Source organism: Mytilus galloprovincialis, chromosome 5 (assembly GCF_965363235.1).
Source record: "Mytilus galloprovincialis chromosome 5, xbMytGall1.hap1.1, whole genome shotgun sequence".
Taxonomy (NCBI): Eukaryota; Metazoa; Mollusca; class Bivalvia; order Mytilida; family Mytilidae; genus Mytilus; species Mytilus galloprovincialis.
This window is the reverse complement of record NC_134842.1, coordinates 32,538,542-32,561,797: the sequence shown is the minus strand read 5'-3', so window position 1 is coordinate 32,561,797 and position 23,256 is coordinate 32,538,542. Positions and strand designations below refer to the sequence as shown.

At 31.6% G+C, this 23,256-nt stretch overlaps 1 protein-coding gene and 1 long non-coding RNA gene across 4 annotated transcripts in view; one reads left to right on the top strand and one right to left on the bottom strand.

Moving 5' to 3' along the window:
• Positions 1-960: 960 nt before the first annotated feature.
• LOC143075627 (uncharacterized) lies at positions 961-3,734 on the bottom strand. The gene is made up of 2 exons (XR_012978374.1): positions 3,358-3,734; positions 961-1,873 (listed from the first exon to the last, which is right to left on the bottom strand). It is a non-coding gene; the product is annotated as an uncharacterized LOC143075627 (long non-coding RNA).
• Positions 3,735-4,377: 643 nt separating this feature from the next.
• Positions 4,378-23,256, top strand: part of LOC143075623 (uncharacterized) — a 122,758-nt gene continuing 103,879 nt past the window's right edge. The window contains exons 1-9 of one of the 3 annotated variants that reach the window (XM_076251109.1): positions 4,378-4,522; positions 6,152-6,264; positions 10,506-11,607; positions 12,715-12,814; positions 12,958-13,076; positions 17,156-17,342; positions 19,219-19,355; positions 20,846-20,984; positions 21,585-21,749. In XM_076251109.1, the coding sequence (XP_076107224.1) occupies positions 10,524-11,607; positions 12,715-12,814; positions 12,958-13,076; positions 17,156-17,342; positions 19,219-19,355; positions 20,846-20,984; positions 21,585-21,749 (1,931 nt within the window). In that variant the 5' untranslated portion in view covers positions 4,378-4,522; positions 6,152-6,264; positions 10,506-10,523. Of the gene's footprint in view, positions 4,523-6,151; positions 6,265-10,505; positions 11,608-12,714; positions 12,815-12,957; positions 13,077-17,155; positions 17,343-19,218; positions 19,356-20,845; positions 20,985-21,584; positions 21,750-23,256 lie in introns of those variants that run through there. The other 2 variants (XM_076251110.1, XM_076251111.1) reach the window with 2 other exon arrangements.

Genomic DNA, 23,256 nt, shown 5'->3' with positions numbered 1-23,256 from the left:
AATCGGTAGCGATAGTAAACTATTCCAAAAATTAAAGCCAAAATAATGAAGGCACTAATGCAACTTGCCAATGTTATCCATAGTTTCGATTGACAACTGATTTCATATGTTTTTAGGTTTTGCAAGAATTGAGACAAAATTACAAGAGTCCCATTTTGGCTGATGCATTCTATTTCATGGACATCACTTATAAGACCTGAATGTTGCACCCATGTAAGAAATGTTAATGTATTACAAGAGCATTCCATCGGATTTCCACGAAGAAATATACTTGAAGGTTTTATAATGTTAAGTTTAGCCATATCGTCTTCGCTTAGACAAGAAATTCTGTTGTATTTCAGACTGATAAGTTGAAATGTATTTGGTTTCGATGGAAAGTTTGGAAGTGATTGAAAGTTGTTTCTGTCTAAAATAATAGTAAGCTTTTGTCTAAAAGGATGATTGAACAAGCCATCTGGTAAAGATTTTATGCTATTTTTCATCAGGTCAATATGTTTTAGATCTGCATTGATCTTTAGAAATTCTGATGCATTTTTAAGGGTATTCAAACCGATTCCAAGAGTAGCATCTTGTGCAATAAGAGTAATCAATTTAGGAAAATGTGACAGGAGATGTTCACTCAAAACTCTGCAGTCAAATCCCGACATGTCCAAATACTCTAGATTTTCAATGCCATAAATTGTGCCATTGCAATCTCGGACTGTAACGTTAGCCATATTAAGAGCTTTTAAATTTGACCCATTCAGAATAGTTAGATTAGCAATTCTCCTCGTACTATATGATTTAACGTTCGAGTGGTAGTCCAATTGTTCTAAAGTTTTTGGAAGGCAAAACGAGTAAGATACATCATTTTGTGTCGATCGTTCTAGTCTGTTGTCTTTAAATATTACATGTGGAATTCCCAATATTTTCAAGTGTTTAAACGCACAAAATGCAAAAACATAACTATCTGTGCTGTCAAACATTAAATTTATGTTTAATTCTTCTAAGCAATTGTCCGTATATCCATATTTAAAAAAAGGTCCAAACTGTATGCCAAGTATACTATCAGCCATCAAATTTAATTTTTGGAGACATATTTCTTGAAGAACTGCGAAATGCCTGTGGCCTAACACAAACCCGTTTCTAAGTGGATTACCATAGATACTTATTTCTGTCATATTTTTACCTTTGAAAACCTTAAAAGAATTAAATATACTGATTATAGTGTCGTACGTAGCAAATCTATACACAATACGTATCCTTAGTGTCTTTAACGTTGGAAAGTAGATGAACGTATCTGGTGCTAGTAAAACGACAGAATCAAGTGATAATGTTTCTATTTTAAGACACTTCAAGTTTTGAAATAAATTGTCTGAATATCTCCGCAATCCAACAAGTTCAAGATCCTGTAATTCAGATAATTTACAAAAGCATTTATTTATTTGGAGTTGTCCGCGAAGATCAATTCCTAGCCTTACCAATGACTTTAAATGCGATATTTCGGACTGCAAAAAAAGTGTATATTCATAAGAGAAAAAGTTTACATGTATGTTTAAATCCTGGAGCGAGATCAAATCTTGAAATATTCCCACATGGAGAGAATTTGACGTTAACCTATTATCTCTAAGGGAGAGATATATAAGTTCTGTTAGTCCCGCGAATGCTCCCCGTTCAATCAGGTCTAGTTTATTCATAGACAAATCTAAGCTTTTTAGTTTTTTCGATTGTTGGAAAGACAATGCGGGAACTACCTGTAATAAATTTCCACGCAGATTTATATCAGTTGTAGAATTTTGCTGGAAAATAGGCATTACTGTCAAATTTTTCATGGAATAATCTATAACGTTGACGGTCTGTTCATTCATTTTACTGTATGTGGCCTTTATTAAACCTGTAGAAGCAAAAACAAATGAATATCAAAGAAAATAAGTAATCATTTACACAGACAGATATGTTATTAGAGGGATTAAGGTAAAAAAGGAATTCATTATAAAAAAAAGTCTTCTCATTACCTATGTTAACTGTTAATCGCGTCTTTGGACTAAACCTGTTAATGAGTAATAACTGATAAAGACATAGGTTGATCGGAGGTTGTCTGCCATATTGATGGTAAAATATCAGAAACAAAATCGTATAGATCAAGGATGGGCACGATTAATGACATACGCAATCGATTAATATTTTTTGGTGTATTCGATTACCGTTTTCATCTTTTCTTTATATAAAATCAGATAATTCAGATAATGTATAATGAATTGAAATAGTATGCTCAGAAGCAATAACACAAGCACATTGATCCCATTTTGATCATTTCTGAGCTCACACTATAAGAGAAGAGATATATTCCTATATCTTATCTTAAAACTCTATAGCTATCGTTTAATAACTCTGTATAAAAATAGATAAAGTAAACATTCAAATATTATTCAAATGAAAAAAACTTGTGGGGTCGTTGGATTCCTTTTATTTTAGTCCGATATTCATTTCACTCTACCTAAAGCTATTGCTTAATTATCGAAAATTCTACCATTTACTATTGTTAAAAAAACCCGTAATAAAACATTCCTTTCACTTGTTTATCTATAGTGTTTGAAAATGACATTTTTAGATTTTAAACAGCTACATGGTTTCGATTATTTCTGTGTTCACTGTGATGCAGATCTACCTGTCGTAATTTGGTGCCCCTATATCTTATATTGAATACATGTAATTTTAGATATGTTTACATCAAAATAGACTTTTATTGTAGTAGCGTTTTTATATTAAGGACGTTGTACAAATTAGCATTTAATTTATGAATATTTGTCAATAATATTACATAAAATGAGAGCATTCTATGCATTGACTGAACACATACCTATGAATAAATGATTTATATAGCAAGGCAACATTTACAAAACGATAGTCACTGATAAAGAAATCCGTCAAAAGAATGTCTCATGTACGGCAAATTGACACGGTTTATTTTACTCATGTTATTAAAATCTATATTTATAAAGTTGTTTTTAAATTGTCATAAACACAAGACTATATTCAAATGACGCGAATTGAATTTTAAAATTTTACCTTGCACTTATAGTCAATGTCAACATAACAGTTTAACGAGTTCAACATAACAAATTTGAAATTATTTATTATTTACACCCCAGTTTTCTCTTTTCTGTATTTTATTTGCTTCTTTTTCTGTAAGATTTCTTTAACTTCTGTTACTTACGACCCTTTTATAAGTATTATATGCTCACTAGTCTGTATCTCGTTAACCCCCATTCAGAGTTTTATCATAGTATGTAGTAACATATTGACAAGAAAACGTTATACATTAACATTGATATCGCATTTTTTATGTATAATTTCTAATAAAACAAAACTACTTACCTAATTGCAGGATAATACACCAGATTATTAGAAAAACTTTAGCCATCGCCTCTTTCATATATGACAAGGTTTAGAAAACCTTTTCGAACGTCGCAATAAAATGAACCGGTATGCACTAATGCTAAGAACATTTCAATTGTAAAAGCTCGGAATAACTTCCGGAATGATAATTATTTAAATAACAGAGGTGCGGGATATACAAAAATGATGCCTATCATATGGCTCACTGATTTATGGCGAAACTGTCAAAAAATCAAATGTGTATGTATAGATCTTAATATCATCTGTATACAGAATGTTCAACAGTGACAAGCTATGTTACAAAATAAAATCTTCAAAATAAATACAACACATTTAAATACTGTACTATATAACAACTTGATTACTAATATTTTTGTTAAAAAAATACCCTATATATATGACGTGCGTTTGTTTTGTTACTATTTAGTCATCGATAACCAAAAATCGTGCAATAAGCCTAAAGACTGACCACCAAACCGGTTAACGGCAATAGTTATACAACTTATGCAAAATCCCAATAATATAAAATTAATTTTAATCATATAATCAGAGAAAAAATGTGAATAATTTAGAAGGGTGTGAAGCATTATAGATGTACCAAGCCAAAATATTTACTAACAAGGTGTCAATTTAAGATTTTGTTTTGCCAGAAGTCAAATCAAAGTTGGGGTTTAGGGTTTAAACTAATTAATAAACCATATTATACTAGGATAGAGCCATTGGGAAAATGGAGAATATAGGAAAATAGTATAAACAGAAAAGATATCAAATAAGCAAAAAATTAAAAGGAGAAAATTAAAAATAATTGTTAATTGTAGTTGAGAATAACGGTAAAAGTGAAAAACAAAAACATGAAAAAGGAACGTATAAAAGTGGTTTCAATGACAAAAATTTAACCAACCCTCCGCTCAACAAGGAAGTTCTAATTTTAGAAACAGAATAACATATAAAAACTTCCTGTATCATGATGTCCTATCGTATTACAATTACTTTCAATATCGAAACAAATTAATTTGGTCATACACAAACCTCGAAGGGTTTAAATACAATTTAAAAGTGTAAACAACCTAGTCTGCTATTAATATCTGACTGACTTCTTCATCCGTGATGGTATATTGAAGTTACAGATGATTGGTCGATAACGGTAAGAAAATTTGAATATTCTCATTCATAAAGCATTAAATATTTAAACGTAAATCAGTAATACATTGTATAGAAGGTCAATCTCCTTTAATCATATTTTACTGCTTTCTTATGGGGAAACTCAATCATTTATGGTCTTTAGGGTTTTTCTGTATGTGCATAATGCACATTCGAACAAAACATAAATTTAACCATTTAAGAAACATGTCCTCGTCACTTTTGATATATGTCGACCCTAAAAAAATGCCAATCATCTTTTGTTTTCATATCAAAATGCTGTTTCTCACCCGTGTATTATCTTGGAAATTACTTCAATCCACCGTTTGAATAAATTACACCTTAATCAGAGGAAACACCCTTCGTATCTGAACACTAATTTATTCCTGTCATAAAATTTAGGCAAACTTTATTTTCCTTATTTTACATTAACTTCTATAAACTTAGACTTCTCCTTATGTACTCTTCAAAACTTTTGAAACACATTTCCTCCTGAATAAAAAAATAAAAAAGAATCATCTAGTACTATCAAAGATCTTCCTCTGTTACAAATTTTTATTTACCTGTTTGATTGTGATAAATTTATCTGGTAGATAATTTTGATATCATAGATCATACGAAAAGGGAAGAGGAAATGGTATACGCTAATCGTGTGTTTTCTGTAGGCTCCTGTTACAAGGTACTCCCTCTTGGTCCTGAATTATTTGTATACATATATATTGAATGCGGCATGCAGTAGTTTACGGATGTTTGAATCTCACGCATTAATGAAGAATATACAAATCAAGGTGAAAAAACCCCTGAGGGAATGGAAAAAATTCCAAAAAGGAGCAAGACAACTGCGTTAACTTGTTCAGGGTCTCCTGTACACATGCACCACTCGCCATCAAACTGTCACAATTAGTAAACGCTTAAATCGAACGACTTTTCTGGTATCGTAAAACAAGCAACTTTAGACACAGACACATTGCATATCGGGATATTTATTTTAAACATGTATATGCCAACGCATATTATCATAAACACGTGTTGAATTTCTGCAGATAACAACAGACATATGCACTGGATATTAGCATGAGTAAATCTGTATGCGTTTAAGTATCTACCATGGTCGTCTATAGTTCCCTGGCAAAATTTACCCGTGTTTTCATAGCTAAATAGACACGAGGGGAAAGGGGTAGCCTTCGGGTATCCATTCCTTTATTCTAAAATTAAAAATGATATAAACATGCACATTGAAATGAAGTAAGATAGGAATTTATGAATACTGCCTTTCGCGAAACCTTTGTATTTTGTCATTCTCTGTAGCTAGTAGGATTTGAAAACTCTGGAATAATATACAAAAACTGTAGTGTGCTGTTATTGGTTTAACAAAATTGCAAATACAGATTTTTATTCATCTGTATCACATGTATTTAATTTTATGATATCTCAGGTCAATGTATTGTTCTCATGAGAGGTCTTTATTTAATCAGTGATTACTGTATGTATATATAGCAAATGACTATCGTGGGCCTTAATACATACATGGTGATTCAAATATATCTAAAAATAAACCTTTTAACATTGTTGACCTTGTACTTCCGATGTTAATGTTCACATTAATATTAGTACTTAGTTTTATTCTATACAGAACTTCCTTAATTATCTTCCGAAAGCAGAATAACTGTGAATTACTGCCGACAGTGATATTGAATTATTTTCTTTGCTTAATAATGCGGAAATGAACAGACGTATACCTAAGTGGTGAGTAGATTTATAGCTTATTCTTAAATGAAGTAATAACGTGAGTAATGATGAAACGGGTGTGATATTGAAAAAATCATATAAAATTGTCTATTCATCTTATCTATAGTCCGTTTAAGATTGTCGATTTCATAACAAAACGCATTTTTCTTACAAATTCCTTTTATATAGAAAAATATAAAAAAACAAAAAACTCTAACCCGAATTGAAAACGGAGATTCCCTTATGAAATGGCAAATCACAATCTCAAATAATTGATAGCAGCTGTCATTTTCAGGACTTGGTACAGGCATTTTCTTATGTTAAAAATAGTGGATTAAAAATGATTCTGTAGCTAGCTAAACTTAATTGTATGACAATCACATCAAATTCCATTATATTGACAACAATGTGTGAACAAAACACAAAGACGTAAGTTAAAATGTCAAAATAGGGTACCGCAGTCAACACTGTCTTATAATTTAAATCACTACAAAAACAAGCAAATATGTCAAGAAAGAAAAAACAAAAAAGCATGTAGACAAAGGACATAAGCAAAAACGAAAGGCAAGAAAACAAAAATTTAACATAGCACAATAACACAATGACGGGATGTACAGGTTGCATTTTGTAAATATTGACAATGCATTTTCCCATAGAAACTCCCTTTACGGTTGAAACTGTACCACTTTTACTATGAAGTTTTGAAAAAAATCATATCATAGTATGGAAAGTTCATATGCACTACTATTTTTTTCAAACGTCAAAAATAGGGCTGTGCGGCATATTTTCAACGTTTGCCCCGAACTTCTAAGAGTTTGAACTAACACTAAATTTCTTAACTATCCCTACCTCGACTGTAGGGTTACAACAGATTTCAATATAAACAATATTCACATGTATATTTTCTGGTAACATTCCCAAGTTATGTATCTATGAGATGCAACCTACAGATCAGAACTGGGAACCAGTATGTAAATAAAATTAATTATCTATAAATATTCTAAATCTCAACAAAAGAGGCGTGGTTTGAGAAACAGATTTATTTACAAAGTGCAACATACAGTACTGAGCCAGGCCAACTAGATTTCATAAAAACATAAACTAAACAGTAAAAGTATAAAACAACGTCAGTACCTAGAATCTTAACACGACCATAGTGTTTTGTCTTTAAAGTTGTTGATAAGAAATATTTATCAACAAGCCTTGGTCTTGGTATCTTCCAATGATATGTTTTTAGAAAAAAAGACGAGACTTTCTTGGACATAGTACTCTTTCATCAATTTTCTGCTCAGACACTGGCAACGTTATACAAAGTATAAGTAGTACCTACAAGCTCTAGAGTACCGGATGAGTTGGAAAATGTATATCTGATTTTTAGGTGAAACTGGTTAATTGATTTTAAAGTGGGGGAACTGAATAATTTCAAAATAAAACTAGTCACGTCTATCGTAGATTCTGGTACTGAGATGACCGCTTATGTCAATTCAAGGTATAAGTCTAAAACTGAGTTCTAGGAGGCACTGTCTGTTGTTTCTTTAATTTCACGAAACCCCGGAAAGATTAGTGTCGTCGACAAATTGTTTAAGGTCATCAAATATGTTATTTGTATGACTTAAATTAACCCTTCTAGTGTACCAAATTTGCCTCCTCCGCGAGCATATAATGGTTGTCTTTGCAGTATTTACTAGCCTTCTCGAATATTCATGACAGTCACTGTACTGTACATGAACAGTGAATATGATAATATGGAATTATAAAAGATACCCCCCCCCCCCTTTTCCTATAAAAAGGACATATTTGAACTAAGCAAACAACTAATAAATGGAACCATAACAGAAAATGTAATGGAAAGAACATCAACAATATATCTGAATGTGCAATTGCATGATCTTACCTCCTTTTTCTTCTTGTTCTTGAAAAGTTTCTGAATTCGCTCCGACTCATAAAAAAAAGAGGTCGACAAGGAGAGGCGCACAGTTTGGTCCCATATGAATGCCGAGAATTTGTTGAAAAAGAGACAATTTGTGACCAAATTGTTTTAAATCAAACGAATACCCAAACCTCCCGAATGTCATTGTTTTGATTACTTTTTGAATATATATATCAATAGATGAAACAGTAATAATGTAGTTCACGAGTTAAACGAAATATTATATCGGTTATCGCAATAACAAATTTAGTTTATTCTTCGTATTGAAAAAAAAAAGGAAAATTGTTTGGTTCTGTAGTTTACAATGTCTTATTAAATACATATGATCTTGAATTTTCTCTAGAAATTTTAAAATCTATTTCAATTAACGTTTTTATTTATTAATTTCCTGATATATATAAAACTTTGCAAATAACACATTATTGAAGTGACATTGAATTCGTGTCAACGGATATGTTTATTTTATAAGGAAAAAGAAATAATTGAAACAAAAAAAAAAACATTTAAAAAAAACTTTGAAAGAATTAATCTCATAAAATTATGAGGATCTACTCAACCTTTGTCATTTTGATTTTTGAAGGTTTATTTGCTTACGAAATTGAAATATTGTGGTAACACTTTTTTGTTGAAGATCATTAGGCTCAACTATATATAGATGCCTTATGATTTTTTTTTAGTTAGAGGCATGTAACTGTAAACATATTTATTTATAGTGGCTTGGGAAACAAGTTATTGTAACTCATATTAACCCCTTTCCACTTTGCTGGTGCAAGTGCTATTGTGCCAATGAACCTTAACTTCCATATTTCTGTTCAGTATATATTTTAGTTATGAATTCATTCAGTTGTAACCTAACTGATTATTCAAAAAAAAAAGAAACTGTTTTAAATACATTTCATTTGCTTTTACGATTTATAATCAAAGAATACACGGATACATACGTACAGGAGATAAGAATATAAAAAAACAAATCCCCGATATACAATTCAATTTGATTTGATACAAAAATATACAAACACTTTTGGAAAAAATAGAATTTATCTGTCAGCTCTGTGTTTATTTAACAACTACATCTTTTCAAAAAAGAGGCAAACGATACCAAAAAGACAATCAAAATCATCAGTCGGAAATAGCTAGTTCAAGCATTTATATAAATCGCTTCAATGATAATGTCCATGTGTAAGTGAGGATAGAAAAAGAGTTACTCAACTGATTCGGATCTGATTCCCCCCCTAGTTATTTACTATAAGCATAGAGAATGAAGTGTTGTCAATATGATTATGACTGCCTTCAATTGCAAGTTTGAAACAGTCTTAAATTGTATGATCATTATCAGATAATAATTTATTTACTTTTGGCTATATCTATTACATTGCTGAGTATGTTACATTAAATTTTTGTTTTGTTTCAAGGTGTTTATATTCTTTCAACATCAATATTTAACCGTATATTTTTTTTCTCTAAAAAATGACAATAGAGATTCGAATTTCAATAGAAATACCGTCATTGGACAACGTGAGTTCCCAGTCAAAAAAGGTCTTATCATTTCGCATAAAATCGATATTTTTCAAAAAATTATTACGAAGTAACTGTATGCGCGTTTTTCATAATATAGATACCAAAAGATGTAGAAATGTCTGAAGTTTCATTGTTTATTTGGTTATAATATTATTCATGCTCATTTTAATTTTCTGACGAGATGAACACAAAGAAAAACGTTTCTTGAAAAGTTTGCTATTATTCTAACCAAATTAAAGTTGTAAACATTTGCGTTTGTGTTTCACTCATCAGACGATTAAAACGAAACTCCAGAAAATTATGACTAAAAAAACTATAAAACTTCAGACATTTTTACATCTTTTGGTATCTATTTTATAAAAATCGCTCGTATAGTTACTTGGTAATATTTTTTTTGAAAAACAGCCATTTTAGTTGAAATGATAGGACATTTTTTGAGTGAGATCTCACTTTTGTCCCATGACTGTATATTAGGAATATATTTAGGAGTATTACAAAGATAACATAGAAAAAATTGTTCACAATACGTTGTAATATCTGAAATCATATTATGTCCTTCCATCCATCCTTCAATATATTAACCCTAAGTTTTACACTTCAGTTATCATACCAACACACCTACTATTAATTCATTGGGTATAAAATCGTCTTTTAAAGAGTTATTAATGATGAGAATAAAACAAAACAAACGAAATATGTGAACAGTTTAGTGTGGTCAAAACTACGACATAGACATACAACAGTTACTGAGAAAGACAATTGATTTTGACATTGTTTGAAATAAAACACGTTGGCCTAAATTTATTTTTAGAATGACATTTTGTACAAGATGGATGAAGCAAGGTGTTTGGAGAGGCTGGTTGAACAGAGGTCTCACAGAATATCATATACAAGACTTTTGTCATGGGAAGAAGGCCCAGCAAAACCAACACGTCTTAGAAGGAAATGGAAAAATAGGAAACCGGAGACTTTACAGGTACAACAGGACTCGTCAGCTTGCATTGTTCAAGAAATAAGCCAAAGATCAGACAAGAGTCTTCAGCAAAGTATTGAAACTGAAAGTATGGAATATAATACAAGTGCAGAAAGTGAATCAGACGATTGGAGTGATGAAAGTGGGAAAAATGATACTGATATTGACGCAGATAGTGAAGAAAACATCAATAAATTTGATGAGATGAGTAATGAAAATGAAGAATTTCGTGCTAAGGACACTGATAGTAATTGCAGTAATTCTGATAAATTCAATTTAAAATGCAAAAGTACGCACTCATCACAGCAAACGAGAGCACCAAATAAAAAACAAAAGAGAAAAAGACGTTTTAAGAGTAAAACGTACTGGAGTGATTGTTATCCGTTACCTTATATAGATGATAACTTAGAGCTTAGTGGAGTAAAGGAGGATATACACGAGAGCGATCTTAGTGTTAGAAAAAAGGTTCCAAGTCTTGCCGAACTTTGTCTTATGAGCTCTAAAGGATTGGTTTCAGAAAGTAATACATTGTGTAAGGCATTCAGAAAATTGTATCGTGACATGTTTACAGAAACAACTCTTCACAAAAACCAGTTAAAATGGTTATTTTATGTTTTGTCTTGTTTAGAGCAAGAGGAAGAAAATCAAGTCAATGACATCAAGTGTAAACCGATCACCAGATGGGTTCATCATATTGATAAAGATGGTATGAGTGATAAAAAAGTGTTTCTTCAATGTTGTAGAAACATTTGGAACACCGAATTATACATGAAAAGATATGCTAATCCTTTAATACAACCGTTTTATTGCTGGGGTGACAACTATAACAGTTATTCACATGTAACATCGACTGTATGCCTTCCAAATTATTGTCTGTCTTCAGTTCTCACAAATCGTGATAATGATGCAAGTTACGTGAGCAGTTTACTTGGACTGTCAGGTAAAACTATTACTTTATGGATATCAAAATATGTTTCATATAATTGAAATCAAATTTGGATGCTTTACCTGCTTAAAGTTCAGTGTTTAAAAGAGATAAATATTGGTTTGTCAAAATTCAGAAATGAAGCACATATACAGAACTAAAAACAATAATTCACATTGTATGAACAGCGTTCAGTGCTATATTCTCTTTAGTTGATGACCATATTTGCTTCAGTGTAAGATCGTACGTTGTGTACAACCTTATGACGAAAATCCCATCGAAAGAATTGTCACTCCCTGTAGATTTATACGATATAAAGGATAATTTATATAAAAAAAAAAACCAAAAGATATGTGTGACTGTATATCTATTAAAACTTAGAAACAAGGAAATAGGTTAATAATATTGTTGGTATCAAGACTAGGATATATGGTTATGTGTTTGAAAATTTTGTTAGGATTTCGTAGCATAACTTATTTGAAATTCTTAATCTATGTTAAGTATATAAATTACTGCATTAAATTGAGAACAAAAATGATTCTATTCATCCTTGAATGATGTAAAAACTGTTACATTTTCATGATACTTTAATGTTTTCTGTTTAGTTTATGAGAATGACAAACATTGAATTGTTCCGAATGACTCCAATAACTTCATGTTATCTTCATTAATCATACTTTTTTCTTACAGTAAATTATGTTTTATTCTTATGCTGTTTTGTGTATCAATGTTCCTGATGGTATGACAGTCAGCGTATAATTGTCTATCTCTCTGTCAGAGAGTTAGGGAGGAAGACATTTTGAATTCCGGAATATATTGACACATAGTAATCTTCTTATTATCAAATGTATTACATGTTGTGGCCGATAAGAAGCCAGAAAAAGCCTTGTACTTACTTCACACCGAAACCAAGCATATGACGTCACGTGGTTTAGGTGCCAAAGAAGTCCATCATTCGCGGAATGTTTACACCGAAATAATGACTAAAATTGAATGTTTTTTTTCTCTCAATATAATAGAGATAACGCGTCGCCCGGAAAACTAAATTTGTTACAGTAAACTATAGCTACCGAAGCATGTCCGCATAGTTTCAATTTCATTACAGTAATCTCTTAATTTTAGTATTTGCCACATCCATTGATTCTATGATACCTCCATCGTATATTGAACCAAACAGATACAGTACCTTGAAAGGCAGAGTGAAGCATATCCTTCAGAAAAGGTATGTAGTAATAAAAATAATGACCTTGCTAATTTTTGCATAAGCAAACATAAATTATATCTTAACTTTTGAACAATAATCCCGCTTCATATGCTTTGGGGCTTAGTTTCTAAAATGCTCAATTAATAAATAATACCTTGCAGATTTCCAGTTGGAACCAAAGTCTGTTTTGATATAGCCATGCCGTATGTTTATTGGGCCAGAGGAGAATTAAAGCTTGCTACAGATCATTTCTTGGCTTTAGTGCATACAGAAAGGAGAGGTAAACTAGAGGCTTCTGATTCCAAAGAGAGAAACAATATTCGAATAGAGACCTATAAAAACAAGACAAAACACAGCAAAAAGAAAGACAAAAATTATAATAACAAAAATACTAAACTTCGAGGAAAATTCAAAACGGAAAGTCCCTTATCAAATGGCAATATCAAAAGCTCAAACACATCAAACGAATGGACACCAACTCACTGTCATATTCCTGACTTGGTACAGACAATGTAGAAAATGGTGAATTAAACATGGTTTTAAAGCTATTTAAACCTCTCACGTGTATGGTCCGAGTACACAGTTATCGTCCTTTGATTTTCGTTGTCCACGAATATAGTCCTTAGTGTGGACAGTGTGTTACTTGCCAATTTTTGTTATACCCCTTCCAAATTTATTTCTCCATGTTTTATGCCTCATATAGCAAGTTGGGGGTTAAATGACACTGTAAAAAAAATTGGGTCATAAATATTAATGTAAAGTAGTGATTAGGTCCAGCTGAAAAAGGTCAAAAATTAGCACTTCGGAAGCTGTCAAAAGATTTTAAGACCCCCTTAATTACCATAAAATTGTCCATATTTTGAGTTAGAGCTGATGAAGTTTTCTATAATTTTGATATAATTTGTCCCAAAAGTAGTACAACACACTGTAAAAATATTATTGAGAAAGCGCAGGTGGGATTTTTTTAATTTTCATTTATTGTCTAAAAGAAATGCACTACGAAATAACTGTGTACTCGGACCTAAGAGGTGAAATCAGGAAATATAGAATCTGTACTTTGGCAACTTCCCTGAATGATTTGATGGTGTCAATTTGTCAAATAGCATAAAACTAAAGGATTTAAACTTTTATTTGATAGAATTTCTGCAAAAATGACCAATTTTGGCATTATATGGTCAACATAAGCATTTCATAGCTTTTTCAATGTTGATGCATAAGTGGCATTTTGACTTTCTATCTGACATGTTTTCATGTGTCAATTTTTGTGTTTCTATGCTTTAATCCAGTTGTATTACTCATTTGTGAACTCTGAATCTACAGAAAAGAAGATTATCTCAGACAATATGAGCAAAATGTGTTGTATAAATGACCCTCGTCTAACGCCCTGTTTGGATCAAGTTAAATGTGAGGAGCATAGCACATAAAAGTTGAAGTCCATAATAAAGCCCTCACTAAATTTGTATAAAAAGCACTTAACAATGTCTTTTGTACCTGTTTTATTTCACATAATATCTTTCTTTACTTCTGTAGGATAGCATGTGGTTCAAATATAAGCCTGTTGAGACTAAAATTGCATGCAAGTTTTTTACTACAAAGTGAAAAATCATTGTATCAGACCATACTGTCTGGTAAAAAAGTTGAATGTAAGAGCCTTTTTGTGCTTAGATTTATTGTATCATGTCACCTGAGTATAGAAATGATTGAAAAGACACAAATTTTTATTTCCTATAGCTTCAATATGCATTTTTAAATGTAAATATGTGCACGGCCTAAATTGACCCTAAATTATTTTTAGTCTTACTTGGCCTAAGACCCTTTTAAACTAATATGATATGTTATTTGTAAATTTTCTTTCCATTTAAAGTACATTTAATACATATTTAAGGATTATTTATAATCAAAAAGCTTCACAAATTTAAAATTGCTGGAAAATATTACATCTTTATGTAAGGCCCCCCTTCATTGGAAAACCTTCATTTTTAGGCACAAGCTCATATAAATTTGACTTTTGAATAATTATGCTAAGTCTGATATATCAAATGAGTACTCTATTGCTTTAAATACATGATATATTATATATTAAGGCATTTTAAAAGTATTTTTTTGCAATATTTAAATTTTAAAAGCCCCAAATGTTGATATTTGAAATTTTTCAATTTTAACGTCTAAATTTAACACGCAAAGTTGAATATAGAATTAATCATATTGTCTATAATATATATCCTATTGCTATGAAACTTTGTAAGCAGTCTTATAATATATTAAGCTTTAGTCATACCAAGTTTTATTAAGATTGGTCAACTTTTTCTATCCTATTAGGTCCGAGTACACAGTTATCGTCCTTTGATTTTCGTTGTCCACGAATATAGTCCTTAGTGTGGACAGTGTGTTACTTGCCAATTTTTGTTATACCCCTTCCAAATTTATTTCTCCATGTTTTATGCCTCATATAGCAAGTTGGGGGTTGAAATGACACTGAAAAAAAAATTGGGTCATAAATATTAATGTAAAGTAGTGATTAGGTCCAGCTGAAAAAGGTAAAAAATTAGCACTTCGGAAGTTGTCAAAAGATTTTAAGACCCCCTTAGTTAACATAAAATTGTCCATATTTTGAGTTAGAGCTGATGAAGTTTTCTATAATTTTGATATAATTTGTCCCAAAAGTAGTACAACACACTGTAAAAATATTATTGAGAAAGCGCAGGTGGGATTTTTTAAATTTTCATTTATTGTCTAAAAGAAATGCACTACGAAATAACTGTGTACTCGGACCGTATGACAGTCGCATCAAATTCCAAAAAAGAAACAGGAACCCCACTAAAAACGGGTGGGATGTCAGGTGTTCCGGAAGGGTAAGAAGATCCTGCTCCACATGTCGCGTTGATTATGTTTTTACAAAGCCAGTAAATACATCTAGTGAAAAGGAAACGGGATTGTAGTTACGACATAAGGAATATATTCGATATATTCAATGCAACGGATATTCCATAACGGTCAACCAACTTGTGATGTCGGCAGTAAAATTTACGAAGTGATGGTTTCAACTTCACCATTTGGAACTTTAAATGGAAAGCTCACAATTGGAAGCTAAAATCATCTCTTTTGTCGTAAAGTTTTGTTTTTAACTCACCCTCAATTTCTAGATGTAAGTCAAGATATGAGGCAGACTTAACTGTAAAACGGAAAGTTCCTAATCAAATGGCAAAATCAAAAACTCAAACACATCAAACGAATTGATAACAAAAGAGGGACGAAAGATACCAGAGGGCATTCACACTCATAAATCGAAAATAAACTGACAACGTCATTGCTAAAAACGAATAGGACAAACAGACAAACAAAAATTTTATTTTTATCAGTTATAATTAAGCCACACAAAAGCGTAACATTATTGCCCCTAAAATAAATATATTTTTTTCTCTTAACATGGTATTACCTACTTAATTTAGTATGATATCTTATAAGGAAGTAATAGCCATTGCACTAGCTTTATTGACGGTAAATTATTCAAAATTATCAAACTTTTTCATTTACATTTGTTGCTGGAGTCACAAAAATGAATGTTATAGTTACAGTAAATTTAGTTTCAAACCGGAGGAAAGTACTAATCCGATAAACATGTATCCTTTCCCAGGGCAACGACATTTTATAAGAATGAAAGAAACACTTTCCTATTACAGAACCATAACAATCTTAGCCGTATATGGTGTTTCAAAGTTGAGGAAGGTTCTCATCTGCATTCATGACTCTGATCTAATGACACACATCAGTTTATGAGATTAATATAAATTCCCTTAATTACAGAATCATTGACCAACTATTGTTCAAAGGGACATACATTCAGAAAATGCTCAATATGAAAATTTCCAGTTTTTCAATTGTTTCTACAGAAGAGGACTTCTAACCCTACAGTTTAATAGCTACGTACATTCTGGATGGACTATTGCACGGTATCAGACTTATCTGAGGGGAAGATTTTATAAATAAAGAAATATATATAATAACCTATTTTAGATCCACGTAAGTTCAAAAATTAGCGACCGTCATGTAGATGTAACGGGTTAATGTTCCTAAATATTTCTAGAAACAGTGGTATTCTTGTACCAGTGGGTAACACGTAAAATATTTTAAATCATGTAGCGACCAAATCTTTTCGAGTTCCATTTTTTGTGGATGTCCCAACTGTTACAAAATACCAGTGTTTCTAGAGATATTACGCAACATTTCATATATTCTTTCAATAACTTATTTGTTTGTTTAAAGAAAAACAAAACGGCTGTGTCCTTTAAATGTTATCTTTGTAGTCAATTGTTTTATGTGTTAATGGTATCTGTCTTAAATCAGTTTTGATATTTGTAGGGAGAATTAAAGCATTGTATATAAATGAATTAGCCCGAATGCATGCTCAAGTGGGTGAGGGAGATCTAGCTGCTAGATTTTACAGAATGGCTAGTGATATGGCGCAGGAAAAATTCAGGGATTGTACAGCAGCAGACCAGATAAGTGGTCAGACACAGATGTTGTTGGCCAACCTGAATGACCAGGGGTAGGCAGTGACATGTCAGACATGCCAGTTGTTAATCTGATTGATAACGGGTGAATTTTCGGACTCAGTCACAAATATAGTTTCCAACCTTAGTGATTAGGTGTAGTCATCAGCCAAAGATGTAAACCAGTAATGAACATAGTGCAAAGTAGAAAATGGTCAGTCATCAACTGGCAAATCTGAATGATCATAAGCAGCTATAGGTAGTGGTCAGGAACATATGTTATTCGCCAATTGTAAATAAACCTCATTAGGTAGGTCAAATATTTCATGGCTAATATGATTGATCAGCGGTGAATAGACAGTCACCCAATGTGAGAGTTAAATTTTTAATGAAATAGGTAATGATGTGGTTTATAAACATTAGTGGCTGGTCGTTTTATAAAATTGTTTTTTTTTTTTAAAGAAAAATGAAAATAAAAATCATTTACACTGTTATTCTGACAAGTTTTCATCTTTCATTAAAATATTCCTAATGTCAATCAACTTTATTATGATATAAACAAACCATTACATAAATTAAATTTTATTTTCAAAATAAGGGATTTTTTATATAGGCAAAAGTTCAATAATTTTAATCTCCGTTATTTTCCAAGAAATATGGTTCATGTTTATTCTTGATAGCATACGATTTCATGGTAATTCTGTGTGTGATAGGTTTTTTAAGGAAATTTATCTGTTCCAAATAAGTGTGGCATGCTCGTTATTTTTGAATGATAACAAAAAAAGTTAAAATCAAGAATATATGATACATACGAAAGACAAACATGATGCCTCTGTATTCTATAGGAACCATGCATAGTCGCATTTGTTATTCTTGCTTATGATTATTCAGTTCGGGTTATTTTAAGAGAAAAACGAAAATAAAGGCGTCCGGGTATTGTTTCCGTCACCGGACAGACTTTTAGACAAGTCTTCCGTTTAGGAGCATTTTGAATTGCACATAATAGTATTTGGGAACAGGACAATTATTTCGCGTTTTTCGGTATACTATGTATACATGTATTCAGGTTTATGCTCTTATAATATACTAGATTATGGAGTGTGTGTCCGAGCGAGAACTGCTCTAATTCATTACTTTAGGAATATTTATCAAAATGGTATGATACTAAACCCCTAACGGGAAGGATTGTGCCTGATGTTCATATGATGAAATCATAATCTTTCAGTCAGTTTAATTGAAGTCTGGAGCTGGCATGTCAGTTAACTGCTAGTAGTCTGTTGTTATTTATGTATTATTGTCATTTTGTTTATTTTCTTTGGTTACATCTTTTGACATCAGACTCGGATTTCTCTTGAACTGAATTTTAATGTGCGTATTGTTATGCGTTTACTTTACTACATTGGTTAGAGGTATAGGGGGAGGGTTGAGATCTCACAAACATGTTTAACCCCGCCGCATTTTTGCGCCTGTCCCAAGTCAGGAGCCTCTGGCCTTTTTTAGTCTTGTTTTATTTTAATTTCAGTTTCTTGTGTACAATTTGGAAATAAGTATGGCGTTCATTATCACTGGACTAGTATATATTTGTTTAGGGGCCAGCTGAAGGACGCCTCCGGGTGCGGGAATTTCTCGCTACATTGAAGACCTGTTGGTGACAGAATACCAAAAATAACGGAATTTGGATAAAGGGGAGGGCTGAATAAATATGTCCAGTCCCAAAGTACCTATAACTTTTGATAACTTTCATGAAATTCTTCAGTCATTAAACATTTTACAAAACATCATCCTATAACAGTTAACATATTTCAACCACGCACTAAATGCCCGCGATATCACGTGTGTTCTAATTTATTTTAAATAACTGAATTTTGTTTGGTAACTGTGTAATTTTTTTGTGTTTAATGTTTTTTTTTTATTTCGAATTTTGTTTTAAAGGATTTTGAACGAAGAGAAAGCAAGAAAGTCCAAAAGTCACTGGAATAGTATCATATCATCCCTCTATTTCCACAAAGAGGGAAGTGAATGTGCCTTTATCGAAGCGATGTTGTGTTTCCATGGTTACTGGTGGACAGGTAACAGTAATCTTTTTAAATCTTTAAACTGCTAGGAAAGAATCCCGCTCGATCCAGTGTTAGAGGCCGAATTGGGGTTATAGTAAGGTGCTTGTGTTTCCTCTGCGCTTGAAATATCACTGTGAACCTGATTTGAAGAATTGTAATAACAGTTTTCAGCATTCTCATGTTAGAACATGAAGTAATTTTAATGTTCTGAATCTATATATCATATCAATGTATTACTATGCCCAATATATTTTAAATTATATAACATAAGAACTAGATTCATTTATCTATTTGCATTGTACCAACTATACAAATAATGAGTCTTTAGAGAATCTTGGTAAGAAATATGTATGTATCTTAAATCAAATCAAACACCTTTATACATTGAAATTGATGGTTGAAGGATTAAAAAAAACTTTGATACAATACAAGTTCAAAAGTCTGTTACGATATATTGGTGTGGTTAGTCTACTTTCGATTAATCAATTTGACTGTCCCTCTGGTATCTTTCGCCCCTCTTACCCTTCCGGAGCACCTGAGATCACCTCTAGTTTTTTGGTGGGGTTCGTGTTGTTTATTCTTTAGTTTTCTATGTTGTGTCGTGTGTGCTGTTGTTTGTTTGTCTTTTTCATTTTTAGCCATGGCGTTGTCAGTTTGTTTTAGATTTATGAGGTTGACTGTCCCTTTGGTATCTTTCGTCCCTCTTTTATACACAATCACATAGTAACTGACAATGCGGTGTGGGTTTTGATGATTTTACGGCCGTACGGTGTTATATTGTTGTAAACTTCTATGTCATTTGGTCTTCATTGGACAGTTGTCATATTGGGAATCATACCAAATTTTCTTATTTTCTTATTGTGAACCTATTTTCCGAAAAACGTTTTTCACTTTAAAAAAATCTCATTTTACTCATGTTTTAGGATTCAATTATTTTAATAACCGACAATTTACAAATTTGGTTATGTCTGATTGCTAAATATGAGTTTATTTTCAAACCAATATTCCGGGATGCCAAATCACTGAATTTTCGTATCAACATACATAATAGGAGTAACACGATGAATCAACTCCAGTTGTTGTTGGGGTTAGTGTTGCACAGTATTAAGTTTTCTATGTTGTGTTTTGGGTACTATTGTTTGTCCATTGGTCTTTTTTTCTTTTTTAGCCATGGCGTTGTCTGTTTATTATCGGCATATGAATTTGAATGTCCCTGTGGTATCTTTCGCCCCTCCTTTATGTCACAAGTGTTGCAGACTCTAGTAACCCTTCCAAAGGACCTTCAAGTTTTTGTCATGACGTCATCAATATCTCTTTGACTGAAGAGTATTGTTATCTTAGTAAATTACATCTCTTATGTAGCAATTGCCGTTATGGAAAATGATAAAGCAAATTATTAATGGTATAATATTCAGAAAAAGCTGGACTTTTATAATTTGATGTAGGTTTCCTTGTAGAATTTTTGGTGGCTATGTTATAGTTTAAATTTTTTTTCTTTACAGGTGAACATTTGTCATGGCTTCAAGTTGCTGCTGATTGTTTGAAAGAACTGGTAGAGTCTTATCCTGACCTACACTACCATTTGGCTTGTGTTTATAGCTTTATGGGAAGTTTTATTGAAGCAGAAGCTTGCATTAAGAAGTTAGTCATAACTTGTTATAAAATAATGTATAAATCGTTGGTAATAATACAGAATGAAAAGAGAATATTTTATACATAGCTGAATATTTATTTTTTAACAACAAATATATATTCTTCTTCTTCAGATTGCTTGTTTTTTCAAGCTTCAATAAAGTATCCCTGTGAAACACTTATGAAAATACACATAACATAATAAAATATAAACATTTGTTTCCATTAATTATATCAATCTTTTTAACTTTATGAAAAATACATTTTGAGATACTGTTTTGTTCTCATTCATAAAAACTACGGATTGATTTATGTTAAAATCAATAACATAATAAAGATATGTCTGATAACAACCACTATTTACCACTAAATTATAGGCTTCTGTCATGAAATATGAACGAATAGAATGTTATGAAATTTAACATTTTTGTTAGCACTCGACTCATTCTTTAAACAGGAGGCCCAACAGCATAACAAAAGAACAAACTGTTTGAAACTTTTTGGTACGGCTTGCCTCATCGGATTAAGGTGATCGTTCATGAGTATTCCAAATAAATAATTTGAATGTTTAAACTGCGGTTTGTTATTTCAACTCTTACTTATTTGCAGGAGTGACTATCAATTGCCATCTTGTAATACGATTCCAAAGGATATAACAATTTCCGTTGCAATGAGAAACTGGGGATGTTTAACCTCATTCAACACACGAGCAATTCCTCACTTGAATATCATGTGGAGGACACAGTTATGCCATCCTTCATATGTCAGTGAATGGTAACGCCTAAACAGTGATGATTAGAGTCGGTTTAGAATATATCTTTCTTAAAAAAGAGATGATTGCAGCTTTCTTATTATTTTAAACTTTTTTTTTACCAGGTTAGAGCTGTCATTGTTCTGCACTGCTTTTACCAGGGATGTCAACTCGGTCAAACTTTACTAATCGATAACTCGTTGAATTTACCGAGCGATACTCTAGTACTTGGGTCTGTGTATATCTGCGTCCATTCGTTTTTCGTTTTGAAATATATAAAAACAAAAACAAAAAACGAAAGTGTTTTCATTTTTCGTTTTTGATTTCTTAAAAACCAAAACGAAAAACGAAAGTGTTTTCATTTTTCGTTTTTGATTTCTTAAAAACCAAAACGAAAAACATAAGTGTTTTCATTTTTCGTTTTTGATTTCTTAAAAACCAAAATGAAAAACAAAAGTGTTTTCGTTTTTCGTTTTTGATTTCACAAAACAAAAAACGAAAAACAAAAGTATTTTCATTTTTCATTTTTGATTTCACAAAAACAAAAAACGAAAAACGAAAGTTTATTTATTTTATCTTTCCAACACTGTTTAATTGTCATTCAAAAAATGACAATGTTGTCATTTGTCATTCATTTAAAGGTCGTTAAAGTATACATGCACAGCGGTTGTCAGATCAATACTACTTTAATCGAAGATAATGTCGACGGCTGCAAAAGTTTTTATCAATCTAAACAATAAGGGTTCGTGATCTTTACTTTTAAGTTTGGAGAGGATAATCTAAGATGATAATACTGAAGCGTAACTAGCCTCTTTTACAAATAAAGCAAACTATATATTGTTGGCGAGGGAAGGGCTCAAGGACCCCAGAAGAACTAGAAAAAATGATACAAAATCTTTCAGACCCTTTCTTAATCTAAAGCGCAAGTTTTAATTTATCTGTTTTATTATGTTCTGGTCTCAGAGCAAAATATATAGATACAGTGTAAGACTTTTAGTATTTACATGTATGAACAATATCAAAAGACATATGTAGGATGATGAAAGAAAGGCTATTGTTAGTTTAAACATATTTATTAATAGTGGATTGGAAATTTTCTCCTCGGAACGGGGATCGAACCAGAAAATTATGTTTTTGTATAGTCCGATGCACTAACCTATGTTACTTTTGTATAATGAGGATCAATGGTCTAGTTCCTCGTTGAAGACCCTCCATCTCCTTTCAAGATGAAGAACAGAAATAAAAGCCCTGTTCATTAATAATTTGTATTTTTTCTATATATTGTGTGCGATTTTGTCCCGTGTACATTTACTCCACATCTCTTTATTTTCTATTTCGGACCTGGACACGGCTCAATGCTAGTTTAGCCCTCCAATGTTAAAGGTCATATGGTTTTTTTTTTTAAATTATTTGATGCCGTGGGATTGGGATTTTTAGCTTTAATGTAAACCATGTCCGGTTTTTAACTTGTATTTACGGCAAAGATAGCCAGTTTTGTGTTCTGTAATATACTGTAACAGTTTAATTTTA